The sequence below is a fragment of the Phocoena phocoena genome, chromosome 9 (genome assembly GCF_963924675.1).
Source record: "Phocoena phocoena chromosome 9, mPhoPho1.1, whole genome shotgun sequence".
Lineage (NCBI taxonomy): Eukaryota > Metazoa > Chordata > Mammalia > Artiodactyla > Phocoenidae > Phocoena > Phocoena phocoena.
In genome coordinates, this window is record NC_089227.1 from 17138789 (window position 1) to 17158640 (window position 19852).

At 38.1% G+C, this 19852-nt stretch overlaps 1 protein-coding gene across 1 annotated transcript in view; it reads left to right on the forward strand.

Annotated features, from left to right (window-relative positions):
* Positions 1-491: 491 nt before the first annotated feature.
* Positions 492-19852, forward strand: part of NAMPT (nicotinamide phosphoribosyltransferase) — a 37217-nt gene continuing 17856 nt past the window's right edge. The window contains exons 1-5 of the mRNA XM_065883389.1: positions 492-859; positions 9378-9534; positions 11497-11600; positions 13781-13909; positions 19235-19393. Coding sequence (XP_065739461.1) covers positions 803-859; positions 9378-9534; positions 11497-11600; positions 13781-13909; positions 19235-19393 — 606 coding nt within the window. The 5' untranslated portion in view covers positions 492-802. The remainder of the gene's footprint in view (positions 860-9377; positions 9535-11496; positions 11601-13780; positions 13910-19234; positions 19394-19852) is intronic.

Consider the following 19852-nt stretch of genomic DNA (forward strand, 5'->3'; position numbering starts at 1 on the left):
CCGGAGGAAAGCGGAGTCGATGCTTCAGATTAAAGGGGACCCCCAGACCTATTCCTCACCGCCGCTCTTCAGATTTTAAAGCGAGGGTTAGGAGGACCAGGAGGGACACGAGGGATGGAGGCAAAAGGCTCGATCCTTAATCCGAGCCAGAGACAAAGGTGAGTACGTGCGCGAGGGGGACGGAGAGACGGGCAGAGGGAGGCTCCTTGGCCCCTAGCCGGGTGGCGTGACTTCAAGAGGACTCAGAAAACGGGCCAGGACTGGGTAGGATAGGAAGGTGCCAGCGGGGCGGGCGAACCGGCTAATCGCAGAGGTGGCGAGGCTGGGAACGCCCCCTCCCGGCCCCGCCCCACTGCGCCGGGCAGGGAAACGAAAGCCAAGCCGGCGCCCGGGTCAAGGGCCGGGGCGGCCTCGCAGCCTCAGGCTTCCCGGGATGGGCGTCTCCGAGGAGGGAGCGTGCCTCACGTCCTACCCGCCCCGCCCCCTGCGCGCTGCGCACGCGCGGCCGCGCCCCGCCCCTCGCGTCCCCGCCAGGGCGATGGGGCGGGGGCGGGGAGTCGGGGTGAGGAGGCCGCCGGAGTCCCTAGACTGCGAGCGCGCGCGCCGCCTCCCCCGCCGCGTCACGGCTCCCAGGCCTGCCCTCCTCTGGTCCCTCCTCCCGGCTCCGTTTTCCCCTCCTCTCACCCTCCCTCTCCGACAGAGCGGTGACTTAAGCAACGGAGCGCGGTGAAGCCCATTTTTCTCCTTCCTCGCAGCCGCACCGGGCAGCCCGCGGCGCGCGGCCCCTACACTCCGGCCCGAGATGAATGCTGCGGCAGAAGCCGAGTTCAACATCCTCCTGGCCACCGACTCGTACAAGGTAGAAGCTCGGGGCAGGGGCAGGTGACGGAGGAAGAGAGGGCGCGTCGGGGACCAGCGCGAGGCTGCGGGGCAGGGTCGGCCGGGCTGGGGTCGTGGCGCGAGGCGGCCCCGAGGGAAGGCGCGGTAGCGGTGGCGGCGGCGGCGACTAGGGGCAGGTGAGGCTGGCGCCGCAGTGGGGAGGAGGCGGATGGAGGAGGGATGGAGGGATAGACGGCAGGAGGCGGGGCCTGGGGGTGCGTGGTTGGGGGGGGCGCGGCGAGGGGCTGAGGCGGGCCCGAGCTGGTGCCGCGCGCCTGCTGCCCGGGGTTCGGGGCGGCTCAGCTCGGCTCAGCGGGCCGGCGGCCGGGGTGGCTGGGGCGTCACCGACCGAGCTCACGCCTTCCGCAGGAGCACGGCCTTTTGGCCCCGGGCCGGGCTGAGCGAGGGTTCGCCCGAGGAGCGGGTCAGTTAGGTAACGGCCCCTGGGGTTCCACGGTGGAAAGACTGAGCCGGGTTTGAGAAGTGGGGTTTCCCCCGCGGAGCTGAGTCGAGCGCGCTCACGCCTTAGCCGGCAGGTACGCCCCTTCCCGAGGAACGGGTGGGCGAAGTTCTAGGGGTGCCAGAGCAGCCAGCCACGTTCCTGTGCCTGTGGCCCGGCTGGATCCCCCGTCCCATTCCACTGGGCTCCGTTTCATACTCCCTTGCTCCTGGTGATCACTCACGCTCCGTACCTCTTCTTGGAAAGGCCGATCTGCCCATATTCCGTTAGGACCACTGTGAGGTTTCTGTGAAAAGGAAAGTGAAACACGAGGTGTTAAAGGAACTGTAGTTAACCTTGGAGAACTTGTTGAGAGAGAAGCGACACAACATTCTCTTACTATGGCTATTGGACGCTTGCATGTATAGCTGACCCGTTAATTTTATTTGAAACTCACACACATTAGTAAAGGGAAGAGTGATTAAAGAGAAATCCGGCAAATATCCTTTCCCCTAGTTTCCAAATTATATGAAATAAACTGGATTATACTTTGCTAACAAGCTTTGTTAGCCAGGACACCTAGAAGATGACATGTCAGACCGGAAACTCCACTTTCGCAGAATAAATTTTCGTTTTTACTTGAGCAGCATGGTAGTTTGGAATGTAGTGATTAAAGCATAATGTTTTCAGATTTGGGGTTTTGTTGTGGTTTTTGTTGCTTTTTGTTTTTTCTTAAATATTCCAATAAAGCATTTTGGAGAATCCCATTTTACTTAAGTTCTCTGTTGAACTTTCCTTCCCAGCTGGTTTAAGATTCTACTTATGATAATTTAGGTGGGTTATTATTTAAAGTAGAACCAAGTTTCTTTAACAAGTGGTCTTTTAAATGGAATTTTAAAGTGGAAATCTACACAATTGCAAGGATATCATAGCGCTATCAAGGGTATTTTTACTTGTGCTCCTCTTGTGGTCTCTTAGTTCAATTATAGTGTTTTGAGTATTTTTAATAGTGATTTTAGAATGGTCTCATGCATAGTTTTCTAGAACTTTATCCTTAACTAAATCTTTAAAATAATTTTCAGATTTTTTAATGTAGTAACTTATTTTATTGAAAATGGGAAATGTAAACGGAGGTTGATTGGTCCAACTTTTAAAAAAAACAAAACAGACGTTTAAAGTATATATTCAGGGCTTCCCTGGTGGCACAGTGGTTAAGAATCCGCCTGCCAATGCAGGGGACATGGGTTTGAGCCCTGGTCTGGGAAGATCCCACGTGCAGCGGAGCAACTAATCCCATGGGCCACAACTACTGGGTCTGCACTCTAGAGCCCACGAGCCATAGCGGCTGAAGCCCGTGCGCCTGGAGCCCATGCTCTGCAGCAAGAGAAGCCACCGCAATAAGAAGCCCGCGCACCGCAACGAAGGCCCAACACAGCCAAAAATAAATAAATACAATAAATAAATTTAAATAAATAGATATTCATTTCTGTAATCTCATACTTTATTATACATAATGATGAACTAAGGAAATAGGTAAATGTGGTTGTTTCTTCTGTTTTTATCCCGGGTTCTTGTTATAAATGAAAAGGACACGTAAGTGTTAACCATTTATATTTTCAAAATGGTTTAAACATTACAAAACAGTGTGCAAGCTTCTTTCGTTTGTAGTTCCTCTAGCCATTATATATAAGGAATGTAAATTGCTTTAACATCAATTTCCTGGGATGAAAGGTAAGAGTAGTTACCTTAAAGTTTTCTAATCTGCTAGCGAGGCATACTTAACAACACTATCAGAATTTGCATCTATTTAATAAAGTTTATTCCTGTACACTTTCAGGTCAGACTGGTGTATTTTATCCCATTTCGAATATAAAACCTTTTAAGAAGATTATCACCTTCGTAAGATATTTCATTTCCCTCCCTTCCCCACAAAAAACCCTCAAGAGGATTCAGTCAGGATGCTATGTTTTATACCAGTGGTTTACAGCAGTACAGTAACATACGTAGTGTATTGCACACTCACAGTTTAGTCCTTTAAGTTTCATTTTCCTTACACTTTTAGTGGTCCTTATAGCCTCTTTAGCATTTTCGGCTTTTAATCTTCTTGGATGACGAGGAGACAGAAATGGTAATCTTGAGTCTAGAAGTAGTGAAATTACACTCTTATTAGGAAATTACATGAGAATGTTACATGCATATCCTTATCAGTACTTGCATACTGTTGGCCAGTTAAAGTAGGGAGCTAACAGCTTTAGATGTATTGGTGGAAGAGAGCAGGATATTGTTGATTTATTTTTTCTAGAACTGAAGCAAGGATAATTGGCTGTCTAGGCACTAGAGAAAGGTGTTTTGCAAGTAGATGGGATAGTGTCCAAGCGCATGACAACATGTGGGAATTTTGTTTTCACTTGTATCCTTTCCAGAGGGATCAGGACAATTTGGGCCAAAGGAGAGGCATTTAAGGTACATACTCATTTCTGTAATCTCATACTTTATTGTACATATTGATGAACTAAGGAAATAGGTGAATGTGGTTGTTTCTTCTATTTTTATCCTGGGTTCTTGTTACAAATGAAAAGGACACTTAATCTTAAGTGTTAACCATTTATGTTTTCAAAATGGTTTAAAGTAAAATTATCTACTGTGTTATATTTACATTGTGCTAAGCCCGCTAGAGAAAGGTGCGTTTGGGCTGGCCTTAGCCATTGCAGTGCTTAAAAAGCATTTGGAACGTTTTTTTGTGAAAGAGACAGGTCGTTTTTTTCAGTTATTTCTGGGACAGCCATTGATCAGTTTCTGAATAACCGGATCATTAAAAGATTCATTTCTGTTCTATTCTTCCTTCCCCTTCTATGTAGATAATGTTTGTAACAAACTACAGCAGAGAATCATTTTAACATTTCCGAACATTTTACCTGTTAGCAGATTAAAATGGATGATGTTGTCAATTGAGCCCTAGTTGGAAAAAATAATGTATAGCACAAGAAAGTAATCCCTAAGCAATTTACAGTTTAAACCACATCACATGTTAGTTATGAAATGTGCTGTCCAGTGTGGGTTGCTTCTCAAAAGGTCATTTAAAAATGGTTATCTAGAACTCAGCACATTTTCATGCATTAATTTAATAAATATTGGAGACCTACTACATATTATAAAATACGAAAGATGTCCCTTACAATCTAAGATGGGTGAAAGTTGATTTTAGAAAAGTTATAAGAGGCTGTATAATTCATGTACGATGATTAAGCACCCAAGTTAGCTTTTTTTAAAAAAGAGCTTGCTTCCTCATTAGTAGTGGAATAACAAATCTTAATTTGGGGCTTTTTGGAGGAAAAGATTTGGGGATAGATGAGAATCTTACGGGCAAGTTAGTCCTGCCTTGGACTTTTAGCTACGCAATGTCTTCCTCTGAGCTGTTCCTATTTTTCATAGTTGCTTCTCTTTCACAGCTTCTGAACAGGCACTTAAGTATGGTCACAGCAGCAGCCTAAGCCTTGTGAGACACGTGGTCCTGCTGCAGTTTGTATGTCAGAGAGTACCTGTTCATTCTTAGGATAGAGTTTTTCCAGTAAGTTTTATATTATAAATTATAGGAAAAACCCAGGCAACAGAAATAAAATCCTGCATGTAAATCATGAACATGCCTCCTAGGAAGGTTGGATTAGGTCAGTAATGATTGTAGAGTATCTTGCAAAACAAAAATACCAGAAACTGGTATCCTTTTTGTCAGTTTATGAAATCTCTCTTAAAGGTGCGGCAAAAAAAGGTACAAGTTGCCAGGAACTCTGCCCGATTTAAGGAAAGAGGCAGCATAATGACAATGGCTGGTTTTACAATTTATCACCTTCACCAAAATAATGTAATCCAAAAATCCTTAAGTTGTATTTTGAAGTTATTACCTCAAAAGCCAAATAGCAATGAATTATTTTCTGGGGCAGCAGAAGTCCAGGGCTTGACAAATCTTGAATAATATTGAAAAGAAGAAAGAATCAGTTACGATTTTTGCTGTTTCTGGCACATCACCTTTGAAGAGGCAGAGAGTCTTAGCCAATGTAAGTGCCTCTTATGAGTGCCCTTAGATATTACATAGGTAACATAGCTTAGTTTGTGACTTTGAGTCTGATTCCACGTGCTCTTCCGTACACATGGTGCTGTTAAAATGTTGGCTTGTGATTATTTCTTAGTGATTAACTGTAAAAGGTGGTTAGTAGTAGTTGCCTTTGGTCGTCTGATCCCATTGTGGGAGGAAAGCTCTTGGAAATATATCACGTCACCCATATGGGAAATCTAGAGAAGCTCAGGAGAAAATTATACTTCGCTGTCACAGAAAGATTCTATGCAACTTAAATATTTCTCATACCTCTCTTGAACCGTTATACAGGGATATCTGGGATTGCAGTTTTTAGAAGCTTATTTTTTCATGAAGTAAATCAACCACATAACTAACTGCGAAACTAAGTTTTATTAGAAGAGCTACATTTTCCTGTGTGCCTCTGTTCTTTACCACACATATATTTAAGTACTGGCAGTGCTCTGTTAGTTGCAGGAAGGCTATGCCACTTGAGGAAACATTTTGGGGGGTAATGTTTGGTTTTTTTTCTCTTCATCTTATAAGTAATTTTAAATTTATTGTACAACTATTTTCTCTAGTGATGTAAGTCAAAGCAATGCTGAAAACAACATGATTTAAGGGCTCCCTTTTGGCAGGTCACTTTAATTTTGAATATTATGAAACTTTTTGTTAGTGTTTACTTAACATATTTAAAACTAAGCTCTTGATTTCCCTACCCAGTCCTTCCATGGCTTTCCCCATCTCAGTAAATGGCACCATTATTCACTCAGTTGCTCAAGCCAAAAATCTAGGAGACATCCTTAATTCCTTCCCCTCTTTATTTCCAAACCTAATCTATCAGCCTACTTCTCCAAAGATACTGAGCCAGTCTCTCACCTAACCTAGTCTTTGGCAGTAAGTAGCCTCTTAATGCTCTGTGTCCACTCTGGTCACCCCATAATCCATTCTCCATCTCTGCCAAGCTGATCCTTGTCAGATGTGAATCAGATCATATTCACCCCAGCTTAAAGCATGCTAATGGCTTCCCACGGCACTTCAGGTAAAATTCAGGCTCCTTGGTAGCCTGTGAGCCTTACGTGATCTTGTTGTCTGTGCATCTCTCTCTCTCTGACCTTACCATGTGCCTCCTCCCCATTCTCTAAGCACCAACCACAGTGGTCTTCATTCTATTCCGTCCCTGAAGTCAAGATATTTCCTATTTCCTCGTCATTAAATCTTGTTCACATGTTACTATCTCAGAGAAGTCTTCTTGGCCTCCTCTTTAGTCTCCCAGGCCCCTTCTAGTCCATCATTTTCTTTTAATTTTTCATAGCATCCATCTAGCTCAAATTATTTTGTTTATGATCTCTCAGCCCTCACTAGCCCTATGGGAGGAAGGACTAGTCGGTCTGTTTTACTTCCCCATCCTCAGCATCTGAAGCAGGGCCTGATACACAGTTGGTACAGACTATATATTTGTGAATGCAGGAGCTATTTATAAAATAACAATTTATTGATTTGTATTTCTGCTATATCATCTCATTTTCTGGTGAAAGTTCCAGGGGACTCAGGGTGATAAGTTTAGCAGAAAGTAAAATGAAGAGGACAGTAAACCTAGCAAAACTAAAATTATCTATTGGCTATATTCTTAGAAAATATTTACTGAGAAGCTCTGTTTAAATTTTTTTCCCATTAAAACAATGTGTATATGCTAATATAAATAGATTTGAATAATACTATTTTATTCCTCTTTAAACATACTGGGTGTGAGTAGGTGGTTGATAGTAAATTATGTTTCATAGTTAATTGACGGAGAGTTTGCCTTACCCGACTTAGATTCTTTAGCTAGATTCTGAAACAGTTTTCTTAAGTTTCTCCAAAGAAGATTTTAGAAGTCATACTTCATTTCTAATTAAGCCTAGACAGTTTTGTCTTTTTAATAACGTTTGTTTTCAGAGAGGCATTCTGAATATTTATGCAAGGGTTTTAAGTACCATAATTAAAGAATACAACTGAAGCTTTAAAATTATAAACATATTTAATTATTGTCCTGAACAGGAACTGTATTTGTATGATGGAAAATTTTCAATATACTTTTAGACCAAGATGGAGTTAAATGGCTTAGGGACAGTTTCCATTCAGCTTTTGGCTGCTTGGTCTACTCAGAGGATGAAAATAATTCATTTGCCTTCTCATATTTTTAAATCTGATACAGGAAAAGTAAATTTATAAAGATGCACCATTAAGTATCTGAACTGTAAAGAAGGTCAGACGTAACTGTTGAGACACAGCTATGAATCTGACTTTATTCAAATTTTACTTCATCGTGGTTGACTTTTCTTCCACCTCACTGCTTATTCCCACTAAGGGAATTGGAGTTATTTAGATTGTAAACTGGACATTTTCGTTTTTATATACATCTTGGGTACATTTTCAAGTGGTGATATCTTTTTCTAATCAGTTTCTGAAGTAGTTAAAGTAGTAGTCATTTATTACTATGGTATCGTTCATATGTATACATGTTTTTGCATTTTAGTGAATCGGCTAGTGGACTTAAGTGCTCTGGATTCTGTATTAGCTATTTCACTTAGCTACTTCTTAAATCTTAAACTTACACTGGTATCAGTCCCTGGGTTCTGACTTTTAAAAAACTGACATATACTTGTAGGTTTTGATGAGGCCTCCGTATACCTTGTAGTATATAGATATGTGTACCTGATCAAAACAGAAAGTTCCAGCTCTCTTACCTGACTTAGGCAATCAAACCACATATTAACATAAAGATTCACCTCCAAGATTACCTATGAGCTGCATCAGGGTGCTATTTTTATAGAGTTGCAACTTGCTTCTATTAGAAAGGAAACATATTTTAAAAACTTGTGACTTTTTTTCTCTCTCTCTGTATTCGTTTTAGAATTTTTGTGCAAAGCCACAGAGTTTCTTTAGGTTAAGACCAAGTTTTACTAGGATTGAGATTGTGCAGCCAAACAAGGAACACATTAGTTTTCCTAAACTTGAGATCAGAGCTGAACAGAAAAAATGGTTTATGTTCACAGTGGTCATCCATGAAACTTGGTCTGCAAAGATTTATTCCACCATTACCCTGACTCACCACCCTATCCTTAAGCTTTAAGGCATTATTATTCCTCTTCTTTCAAATGGGAAAATACACACTATTCTTCCAGTTATTCTTTATTGGTAAAATGTTGTAACCGTATTAAAATATAATAAAATTCAAATTATAATGAACACTTTTTTTTTCTCTTAAAACAAAAATAGAAAAATTTTCAACAGTGGCTCTTACCCAGATTCATGGAAAAGAAAGTTGTGATAATGCCTCTTCGTATCTTTAAATTCATAGGGATTTGATGTTGCATTGGATAGGCATTTATTTCGCAATTCAGAGGTAATTTGAGAAAAAGAAAGATTACAAAACAGGATATTTTTTCCACTGCTGCTGCTATTGCTTTCATCCAGGTTTTCACAGTGTCATTATGAAGACTAGAAGGGGTCATTTTCAGTACCTCACTATACAGATGAAGCAGAGTCGTGAGAAGTCGTTGACTATTGACTTGTCAAGAGTTCCACACTTAAATAGTAACAGTACCAAATTCTGCTTTCAGTTCATTCTTTTATATCATGTGTTTGTCCCCCAGGCAGCTGCTTTTCTTTCCCGAATGAAGGCTGTTCCCCAAGAGTAAATGAGATCTTTCTTGGTATTTTTTTTCCAAGTGTCCAGTTTAGAGGCCTTGTACTTCCTTCAGTTCAGTCCGTTTGTTTATAAAATTTAATACTCTCCTGCGGTTTTGAATTTAAGATACTGAACTATTAAAAGTATCTTAATAAGCATGATACTTACTTTTTATTCCTTATAGCCAGGAGAAGAAGCTGATCAATAGCAAATAAGTATAGTTTCTCTGGTTTTAAATAATTTCAAGCTCTTTTTATCATAATTTACATTCTATTCTTCTGGTATTTTCTAATTCAGGTATTTTCTCTTTCATATAGGTTACTCACTATAAACAGTACCCACCCAATACAAGCAAAGTTTATTCCTACTTTGAATGCCGTGAAAAGAAGACAGAAAACTCCAAAATAAGGAAGGTGAAATATGAGGAAACAGTATTTTATGGGTTGCAGTACATTCTTAATAAGTACTTAAAAGGTATTGTTTTTCCTAATATGTTTAAAACACTGCTTTTATATACCTCATCATAGTTTTCCTCTTATATTGTTGTATTATTTTAAGTACCTTTTTGAATAGTCTAATTTTGATTTTTTTTTTTTTAATTTATTTTTGGCTGCATCAGGTCTTCATTGCTGCACGCGGGCTTTCTCTAGTCGTGGCGAGTGGGGGCTACTCTTTGTTGCGGTGCACGGGCTTCTCATTGCGGTGACTTCTCTTGTTGTGGAGCACGGGCTCTAGGCACACGGGCTTCAGTAGTTGTGGCGCACGGGCTCTAGAGCACGGGCTCAGTAGTTGTGGCGCGCGGGCTTCGTTGCTCCGCGGCATGTGGGATCTTCCTGGTCCAGGGCTTGAACCCGTGTCCCCTGCCTTGGCAGGCGGGTTCTTAACCACTGCGCCACCAGGGAAATCCTAGTTTGATATTTATTTAATTACCCTAACTATTTTAGGGGTTGTTTTGGAATTTTTAGAAATCTGTTAATTTGAAAGCATTAAATTTTATAATTTGACATATGTGCTTGATGTTCTAAATATGACAAAGATTTTCTGAAACTAGTAAGATTGGGAATAAATTTAGAAAAGTGAATAATTTTCTGAGGCTAATCTGGTTTGTTAATAGACTTTAGTCATTAATTCAAAATAAAGGATTTCTTACTGACCTGGGAACTCATTTTGAATTGTGGTAGCAATTATAATTAGAATATGTTTTGCTAGTCAGTTTTACCTTAAAGGCCTATTTTTCAAAACTACCTGTAACGGTGGATTTAGTCTCAAATGCATTTTTTTTTTTAAGTTTTTGGCCACACCCCACGGCATGTGGGATCTTAGTTCCCAGACCAGGGATCAAACCCTTGCGTCCTGCATTGGAAGGCAGAGTCTTAACCACTGGACCACTAGAGAAGTCCCTCAAATGCATTTTAAAGAAGAAAAAAATCCCTGAAATAATTTCTGTGCTTTCTTATTTGAAAGTCCATTTCTAGTCTTATTTTGTAATGGTATTTGGGGGGGAGGAAACAATGCCCAAGTTTTTTATACATTTTGGAAAATTTCATTTCTAACCTTTTCACATAAAAGTAATCTCAGAATTGAATACAGAATAACTTGAGTTTTATGCAGATAATGACGTTTTTCTATAACCTTGGCAATTTTAAGATCAGATAGTTCAGATATGTTATACTATTGAAAACCTACTTGGATATCCAAAGCACTTCATTGCAACAAGATTACCCAAGATATTTTAAATGAGTTTACTAGCGATCTTATTTGGAGAAAGTTACCAAAGACTAATGTCACACTTCAATTTTCTACAGCTTAAAAACTTTATAAAATGTTATTAATTACAGCTAAAGTATATTGTGTGTTATAGGCCAGCATTATTCTAAGTGCTTTAATTCAGATGTCTTAACTCATTTCGTCCTCACAACCACTCTAAAAGTAGGTACTGTACTATTATCTTCATTTTACAGATAAAGTTAGCTAAAAGTATATTTGGGGGGCAAAAACTTAGGCATTGTAAAAATTATTGGATTATCAGCCCCAAAGACATCCTTTATGAATAAAGTGAGCAGATTCACCTGGAAAGCCAACTATCAAAAGCTTACTCTCAAATCTGAAGACTGTATAAATTAATAGAGATTTTTTTTTAAATCTCCCAAGTTAATTTATTACTGTGATTTTTTTAAAATACTATACATGTAATAATCTCTTCTATTGCAAATTTGCTTTTCAAATAAGAAATTAACATTTATGCTTAGAGCGAGTGGTTAGAAGTGCAAATTCCTTTTCTGACTCTGCAGTTGACTCTGGGTGAATCATTTAACCTCAGTTCTTGTTTTTTTAATCCACAGAATGGGCGAAGTAGCTAGAAACATTAATCCTAACAACTCAGCAACTCACAGCATGCCTTTAGAAATGTAAACAGGAGATGTTTATTTTTTTTAGGTAAAGTAGTGACCAAAGAGAAGATCCAGGAAGCCAAAGAGGTGTACAAAGAGCATTTCCAAGACGATGTCTTTAATGAAAAGGGATGGAACTACATTCTTGAGGTAAAAAATGGTTTCATGTTTCGACCTATGTATTTTGGTTTTGCTTTTAGTTCAGAATTTCTTGCCATGGAATTTGAATAGAAGATTAGACTGTACACAACACAGGTATTCAAACCTTGGACAACACAGGTTTGAATTGCATGGGTCCATGTACATGTGGAGTTTTTTCAGTAGTAGATACTGCAGTACTACACAATCTGCAGTTGGTTGAATCCGCAGAGGCAAAAATCACAGATGCAGAGGAACCACAGTTACAGAGGGCTGACCATAAGTTATACATGGATTTTTGACTGTGCAGAGGAGGGTGGGTGCCTCTAACACAAGCATTGTACTAGGGTCAACTGTAATTATAACTCTTTTCTGTCTGTGACCCTATAAATATAATGGCTATTTAGACATTCTTGTGAAAAGTTAATGTTTAATTTTTTTTTTCCTGGTAACACATCATTAGTATCTAAAATCTATAGCATATCTAAGTAATTTGTTGTAATATGTATTATAATTTAAATAACATTTTTCAGAAAGGTAATTTAATCCTTTCTTTGAAAATACATTATAATTAAGAAAGAGCATGATTATTTGGCAACTTGAAAATTTAAGCCTATTTTCTGTACTGTACATGATCTAAGAAAATAGATGCTGTGAGTCTGTCACTATGCAATACTTCTAGGACATTTCCCTTACTGAATAGTTAGAAGAATGGTTTGGTGCAAATCTATGAAGTTAATTTTCATTCTTTATTGTACTGTAATATTCCTACCTAACATGTTTGGATTCCTTGCTTAAACTTTTGGGCATCCAAAGACATGGGAATTGAGTCATAAGTGTTGAATGTCCCCTGGTGGTTTTCTCTGTTACAGAGATAGGTTGGGAATGGGATCTATTGGCATCTTGCTATGTTAAGTGTTCATTATCTTTAAAATGAATGTCTTTTTCATTGTAAACTATCAAACACAAAGTAATTAGAAATACTTTAACTTTCCTGCCTGTATCGTAATATTGAATTTTACTGTTTGGTAATTACTGGTCTTTGAAGAAGTTGAGTAAGCATGCTGCTAGTTTTCCCATATCTTGAGTAAGGTCAGTAAAATATGTTGGCTAACATATTTTGATTATGTTGGCTAACTCATTTGGTTGACACTTAACCCATTTGGTTTGTTGTGAGGATTATAGTTATAGGTAAGTTAAGTGCTGTGCTTAGTAATAGAATTCTCAGTGGTCAGGGTGGTAAGCCTTTTTATTTTATATTCAGAGAATCTTAGGGATTCATAGATTCCCTAGAGATAATCTTGTGTAACCCCTTTTACAAGCATGGAGTCTGAGACCTTGCGATTCTAAATGACTTGCCCACAGTTTCCTACCTGCTTTTGCATCCAAGCTAGGATTTTAAGGCATTATTCTTTCTGCTTTAACATGATTTTTTTTTAATCTAGTTACCTTGTCCCAAATCACATAAATAAACCTTACTAGCCAAAAGTTAGCCACAGCTTTTAACTTGAAAAAGGGGGAGGCATAATTAAATATCTAGTAACATACCATGTAGCCACTATATCCTCAGCCTAATTTGGGAGAGAATTGTTGCGCTTGGATATTGACTGCCAAAGCTCTAGAAAGTATACTTATGATTGGTCTGTCTACTACCAAAATGGTATCAGGTCTACTACCAGTATAGAGAAAACCTATTTAAGATTCTTCTACTGGCAAGGAGTGCTCTCTTTTTCTTTTTTCTTTGTTCATTTTGTTGTGCTCTCTAATAGCAGTCCATTATTTTATCTTTCAGTCTTTAGCCTTTCTTTTATGAAAATGACCTACTTAGAAGAAAGATAGTCCTCTTAGAATATGTTAGAATAAACTCTTTTTTTTGGAAAGCATAGGAAAACAACTTTTTTGTTTCGAAATCAGTTTGAAATTCTCTTCAAATGACAAATTTTCTTAGCAGAAGTACTTTTATAGCGTAAAATTTAAAAATTAATGCTAGTACTAAACTGTTAATCATTTTAGCTAATTTTATTTCAGGAGGATAAGGATATTCTGACCAGATTACTAGCAATATAATAAGATCTGCAATTGCAATTTCTATGACAGTAAGTTTAGCTTCTGTAAAATATAAAGAACCTTATTTAAACAGGTAATGGCATACCACCTGTTGAATTAATAATTTCATTATTGTCTCTTACCAGAAATATGATGGGCATCTTCCAATAGAAGTAAAAGCTGTTCCTGAGGGCTCTGTCATTCCCAGAGGAAATGTTCTCTTCACAGTGGAAAACACAGATCCAGAGTGTTACTGGCTTACAAATTGGATTGAGGTGAATTGTTTTGTTTTGCTTTGCTTTTCACTTTTACTTAACATTAATTGTAGATGTAAAAACCATTCAACTGGGATTCTAGTTTAAAAAATGCTACCAATAAAGTTATGTAACCTCCTAAAATTTACTAAACCTTTCCAGGCCTCAATTTCCTCACCTATAAAATGACAGTTGGACTAAATAATCTTTAAGTTTCCTTCCAGTAAAATCTAGTCTTCTGAGATCTTAAAATCAAATTGTAAAAAATTATTACTGTTAAAGCTCAGTTGGCCTCCATCTTATTTGTTGCAATCCTAAACATATACCATCATAGGGAAAGATTACAAAAACAGCACAGGTGTATTTTTAGTAACTTAAGACATTTTATGGCTGTTCTGTTCCAGTTAGATTAAAAGAATTTTGTTCAGCTTCTTAGTAACTGTTTTCTTTATTCTTACCTAATCAGTTTAGGGCCTAGACTCTACCACCTGGTATTTCTCATTTAAATATATTCAAGATTCACTGATGGTTTTAATTTCTAATCTCAAAAGGAGAGTACATTGTAGGCTGTGAGTTTATATTACAGGGCTTTGTTTGCTTTCCTGGTATCTGAACTTAAGCAATCATGTTTTCACACCCTCATCGCTTTGATATTAATAATCTAATTAGATTATCAATAGCTTAGATTTTTATCTATAAGAAGAAATATCCTAGGAAGTAACCGTAGAATAATGTCACCCCACTATCTGAGAGGTGTTTACTTAGTGCTTGGTACTTTTTGTCTTACTAATGTATTGGTTAAACTAATTTGTTCTATTATAAAATAATACATTTGAGGTTCATTTATAAAGACTGGAAAAAGTTTAGAAAAAGTAAGAGGTCAGGAATATTTTTGAAATACATTTTTGCTAAGTCGACAGGAAATTTAAAACTTTCTTTTTAGACTCTGGGTGGGCCATCAATTTATAATAGCCTAACAGGCTCTGAAACAGTGAACAATTAACTAAAGTAAAGATTTAAAATAGTTTACTGCTATGTCTTAAAACTTTGAATTAACTCATGAACTCAGAGTAAAAGGAAACATATTATTAACAGTTCTCATGCTATTTTACTGGCAGATGTTTTATTTTGAGGAGAAGGCATTATAAAGAGTAGAAGAGCTCTGAACCGCATCATCTAGTGTATCCTTTATGCTCAGTGCCAAAAGGTCCCAAACAGATAAATCTTATTTTGAAAATCATCATTTGTGAATCACCTTGCTTCACTTTTTTTTCTTTTTAGTTTTCTGATTGAGGATTTAGTCAATAAGTACTCTTCCCCTGTGTTGAATTGGAGTTTCATAAAGCAGATGTTCAGCAGAGAACTAGTTCCAAGTCTGCCTTGCTTTTCATGTATGTTTTACTTTATCCTCTTAAGAAAGTGAAAAACACTAGCCTTAAAAAAAGTTTTTTTTTAACTACCTGTTTTAATAATCGTTATTTTGGTGTATTTCACTATAAAAAAACCGTAAAGTAGAAAAGTTTATATACGGCCATCTTAGCAGCAGTTTGTTAGCAAATATAAAAATATTTTTAGTTTAAAAATTATTAAACATAAAATCCAATATGAGACTGTTAGATTTTGAAGAAAAAAAATTCCCTGTTTTCATTTGCTTATTGAGTTTACCTCCTATTCTAATGTATATTATTTAAATAATTTCATTCCTTGGTAGGTATTTTTATCTAAGGCACAAAAATGTATGTTCTGAAACAATTCCTTTGTGATAGATCCTATGTTTTATAAAAAATTGTGTGTAATCTAAATACCGAGTCTCCAGAAGCCGCTTTCTCAGAGTCACTTTGCCTCTTTCATGGGTTTCTGTGTGGGGTTAGAGGAGGTTCAACTTCCTCTTATCCATCTCCAGCCCAAGTTTACCACCTCATAAATGGAATCTGTTACCAAATCCAACAAACTTGTTATTTAAAAACTTGAGATTTTCTTCAGGAAATCCTTGATTTAAAACATTTTAAATAACAGTACTAAGTAGTATTCCTTCCAGTTCCCTTTGCCAGTATGTGTAAAGTGTGTGTGTGTGTGTGTGTGTGTGTGTGTGTGTGTGTGTGTGTGTGGTGTTTTTTTGTGGGTTTTTTTGGCCACACTGCGCAGCTTGTTGCATCTTAGTTCCTTGACCAGGGATTGAACCCGGGCAGTGAAAGCGCTGAGTCCTAATCATTGGACCGCCAGGGAATTCCCGGTGCAAAGTTATTAATAACATTCTTTGATTCACTGTACACTGAATTTTAAAATCCACTAAAATTATTGAATTGCTTTATCAATTTCAGTATCAGTGCTAGAAGAAACCTTAGCCCTCAAATCAGATTTCAAAACATGTTTAAGAGAGCCTAAGTGTTCTTCAGAGGTGTCTCAGACTTGTGAGGGGCTGAAGAATGAACATATTGGGCTAAACTTAACCATTTCTTCCAACCAAAAAAACAAAACAATACCTTTTTGCTGTTAGAAAGAAGACTTTAAAAGTATTACATTGATCAAATGCCCTCATTTCACAGATGAGGAAATTGAGCCCTGAGAGGTGAACGGGCTAGATAACAGTGTAGGTCCAGTTCCCTTTCGACTATACCACACCATTTCTTGTTCTTTAAGATTCCTTATCCTGGACAGTAACGTTATAATGAACACTTCTTAAATAAAACTTGCAGGTTCATTTACTTTAGTCTTAGTTTTCAGCTAAAAATTTTATCTTGATTTGTGTGGGCAAATTGCTGTTTTGCAGAAGTTTCCAACAAGGCCACTTTGTTAGACCTTGAATTAACCCAAACTAACTTGCCTTTTTTTCCCTTGCTTACACCTACAGTGATCTTTTTTAAAGGGGAGTGATTTTATTAAGAGTATAATTTAAGCTGATTTTGTTGGACTATGAAAAGGAAATGGTGATGTGAAGGATCACTGTGTCTCATAGTTATTTCTCTCCTTCCCTGGCATTTTTCGAGGGGTAAGGTCAATCTTCTACCTTTATAACTCAACTAGAGTTTTTCACATTATGTTTTCTATCTTTCTCATACTCCTAGATAATATCAGTCTAAGTTAAATTAAAAATGTGAGAGTTGATTGAATTAACTTCAGCAAATGAGTATTGATTACAGTTATATACCCAAAAAATGCTGGGCACAGAAATTAGAGTAAGTTATGTCTTACTTAAGGGCCTTTGGAGGAGGAGCAATTTATTCTCAACTGACCACTAATATAAGTAGGAATGCTGCATTGGTAGCAAAAATAGGGAATTCTGTCTAAGATATCATGAAGTGGAAAATAGGCTTTTAATAAGGGACAGGAAAAGGTGAGGTATTCTTAGAATGGCAAGTAGCCCAAGGGAGACTATAGCATAAAAGTGGAAAATACCATAAGGGATTAAGTCTTTAGATGGTAAACAAGGCAAGTTTGTAAAAGCCCTCAAATTTCAACACGAATTGGCCATCTTCCTCTGTGGACAATAGATAGCCATTAAAGGATTTTAAGGAATGGCAAAACCTGAATAAAACTCTTAACTTTGGAAGGATAACCAGTGCAGTATAAAGAGTAAGTCAGAGAAGCTAAAGATTAGAAGCAGGATAATCATGGGCACTGGCAGTGGAATCACTGCAATTACGAAAGAATAATTTCAGGAGCGGAATGCTTAGAGGTGATTTGTCATAGAGTTCAAGTTAGGAGTTGCGTCAGTTTTCTACTGTTATGTAACAAACTACCCCAAAATAAAACAACTGCTATTTCTCATGATTCTGTGGTTGACTGGATGGTTCTCTGCTGGTCTTGCTTGGACTCATGAGTCTGCGTTCAGCTGAGGGTTCAGCTCGGATAAAACAGTCTGAAATGGCCTCACTCCCATGTCTGGGCCTCAGCTCCGGTAACTGGGACTGCTGGACCTCTTTTCATGACTTAGGCTTCTTTATAACACAGCAGTCTTGAGGTTCTAAGAAAATGAGAGTAGAAGCTATAAAACCTCTTGAAACAGAAGCTTGGAAGTCATAAATATGGCCTCTGCTACATTCTGTTGGTCACAGGCAAATCAAAAGGACAGCTCGGAATCAAGGGATGAAGAGATAGATTCCATCTCTTGATGGGAGGAGCTGCAAAGAATTTGGAGCCATAGTTAATCAATCATAGGAATCCAATGCTGCAGTTTTTCTTAGGTGACTGAGTTGGGAAGTCCAAGGTTAAATAATCTGTTTGTTTGTTTTTACTTATTTTATTTATTCGTCACTTAGCTGGTATTCAGCAAAAGATTGTTTTGTAAAACTTAAGGAAGTAAGTAGCTTTTTGAGTGAGCACAGATGTTGTTGTCATCTTAGCAGCTCTTTCTAAAACAAATTTGAAGCTGCTTGTAATAGCAGACTATCTGGTTTACAAAATAAAAGGTAGAAAATTATGATCCTAGAATGGAGGAGTGAATTCCTAAGCTATAATAATTTGTATAGTTGCTGTGATTAAGCATCAGACTTTCTTTGGAGTTTCCTGGCAGCCAAGGAAAAAAGGGAAAGCAAGGGACAGTTCTTAGCAGAAAGTAGGAACCCAGCAATTCTTTCATTTCCTCACTTGGGAACCTGTGTAATAGGAACTGAGTTACAAAGTAGACAGCGACCTCACAAGTTTATAGCATATGCAGAAATGTTTCATGTGACTCTCTTATAATGACTTTTGATAAAAGTCAAGGACATAAAGCATAGCTCAATGAGTAGAATTGTCTAGTGCTACACAAAAATACCTCAAGTACATAACCTACCAGTAGTCCTGTTAGATCCAAGGAAAAATTAGATCCAGTACTACCTAGAGGAGTAAATAAATAACTTATTTAGATGTAGACTATTTAAGATGTAGTCCAAGGACCAGTGCTGGTGCATGAACAGATGCAGGTCCACATTAAATACAGAAATCAAGGACAAGCGTTTAGAAACTTTGATGGCAATTGCCTCAACATGCAAGTGTGAGTATATTTTATAAAACTATTGGTCCACAATAGATTGAAAATAAAAAAATACATTGGTCCTTCATCACAGATAGTCTTTCTAAATATTATTTGCTTCTTTGGAGCTTTGGATGGAAAATAGGTAATTTGACATTCTTTACTGTTGAGGACCGAGTTTGCTTATCCTCTGTGTTGCGGATTTGAGAGCTGAGCTCGGCACTGTATCTGAAATGCATGTGGTAGGCGTCCTGCCATACAGTTGAAATGTCCAATTGGTATTTCTAGTAGTATGGAAGTCCAGGACATACCTCCAGAGAAAGCTAGGATTTTCCTCAGAAAGAACCCAATTTTTTATGTATTAATGTTTGTGGTTGATTTTATTACTACAGACTATTCTTGTTCAGTCCTGGTATCCAATCACAGTGGCCACAAATTCTAGAGAGCAGAAGAAAATATTGGCCAAATATTTGTTAGAAACGTCTGGTAACTTAGATGGTCTGGAGTACAAGTTACATGATTTTGGCTACAGAGGAGTCTCTTCCCAAGAGGTAAGAAACGGAAGTGAACTTCAATTAATAAAATGTGGATGGTCGGTTAGGTTATGGTTACCACTGTAAAGTTTTTGGGAAGTTACTGGGGTTGATCTTGCTTCTAAGTAGGCCACATTTTGAAATTCCAGAGATTCAGTCAGAGATATACATTAAATACCTAAGATGTGTTAGCCTATTTTAGAAATACCTGAAATACAGCCTTCAGTAAACATCCTTGTCCTTTACGTATTGGATGGATGGATGGACAGATGGATAAACAGATAAAATAAATATTAGCAGATGTCAGATAATGCTACAGGGAAGCCAAGGCAGAGTAAGGGAAAAGGAGGTGATGGGAAGTGGGGGTGGATCGCTATTAAATAGGTCTCTTTGAGGAGGTAACAGTTGAATCCTTAAATATTTAGGAAAAACTGGATCTTTGTCATAAGAAACTATTATCTCTGATAATAGTTAAAT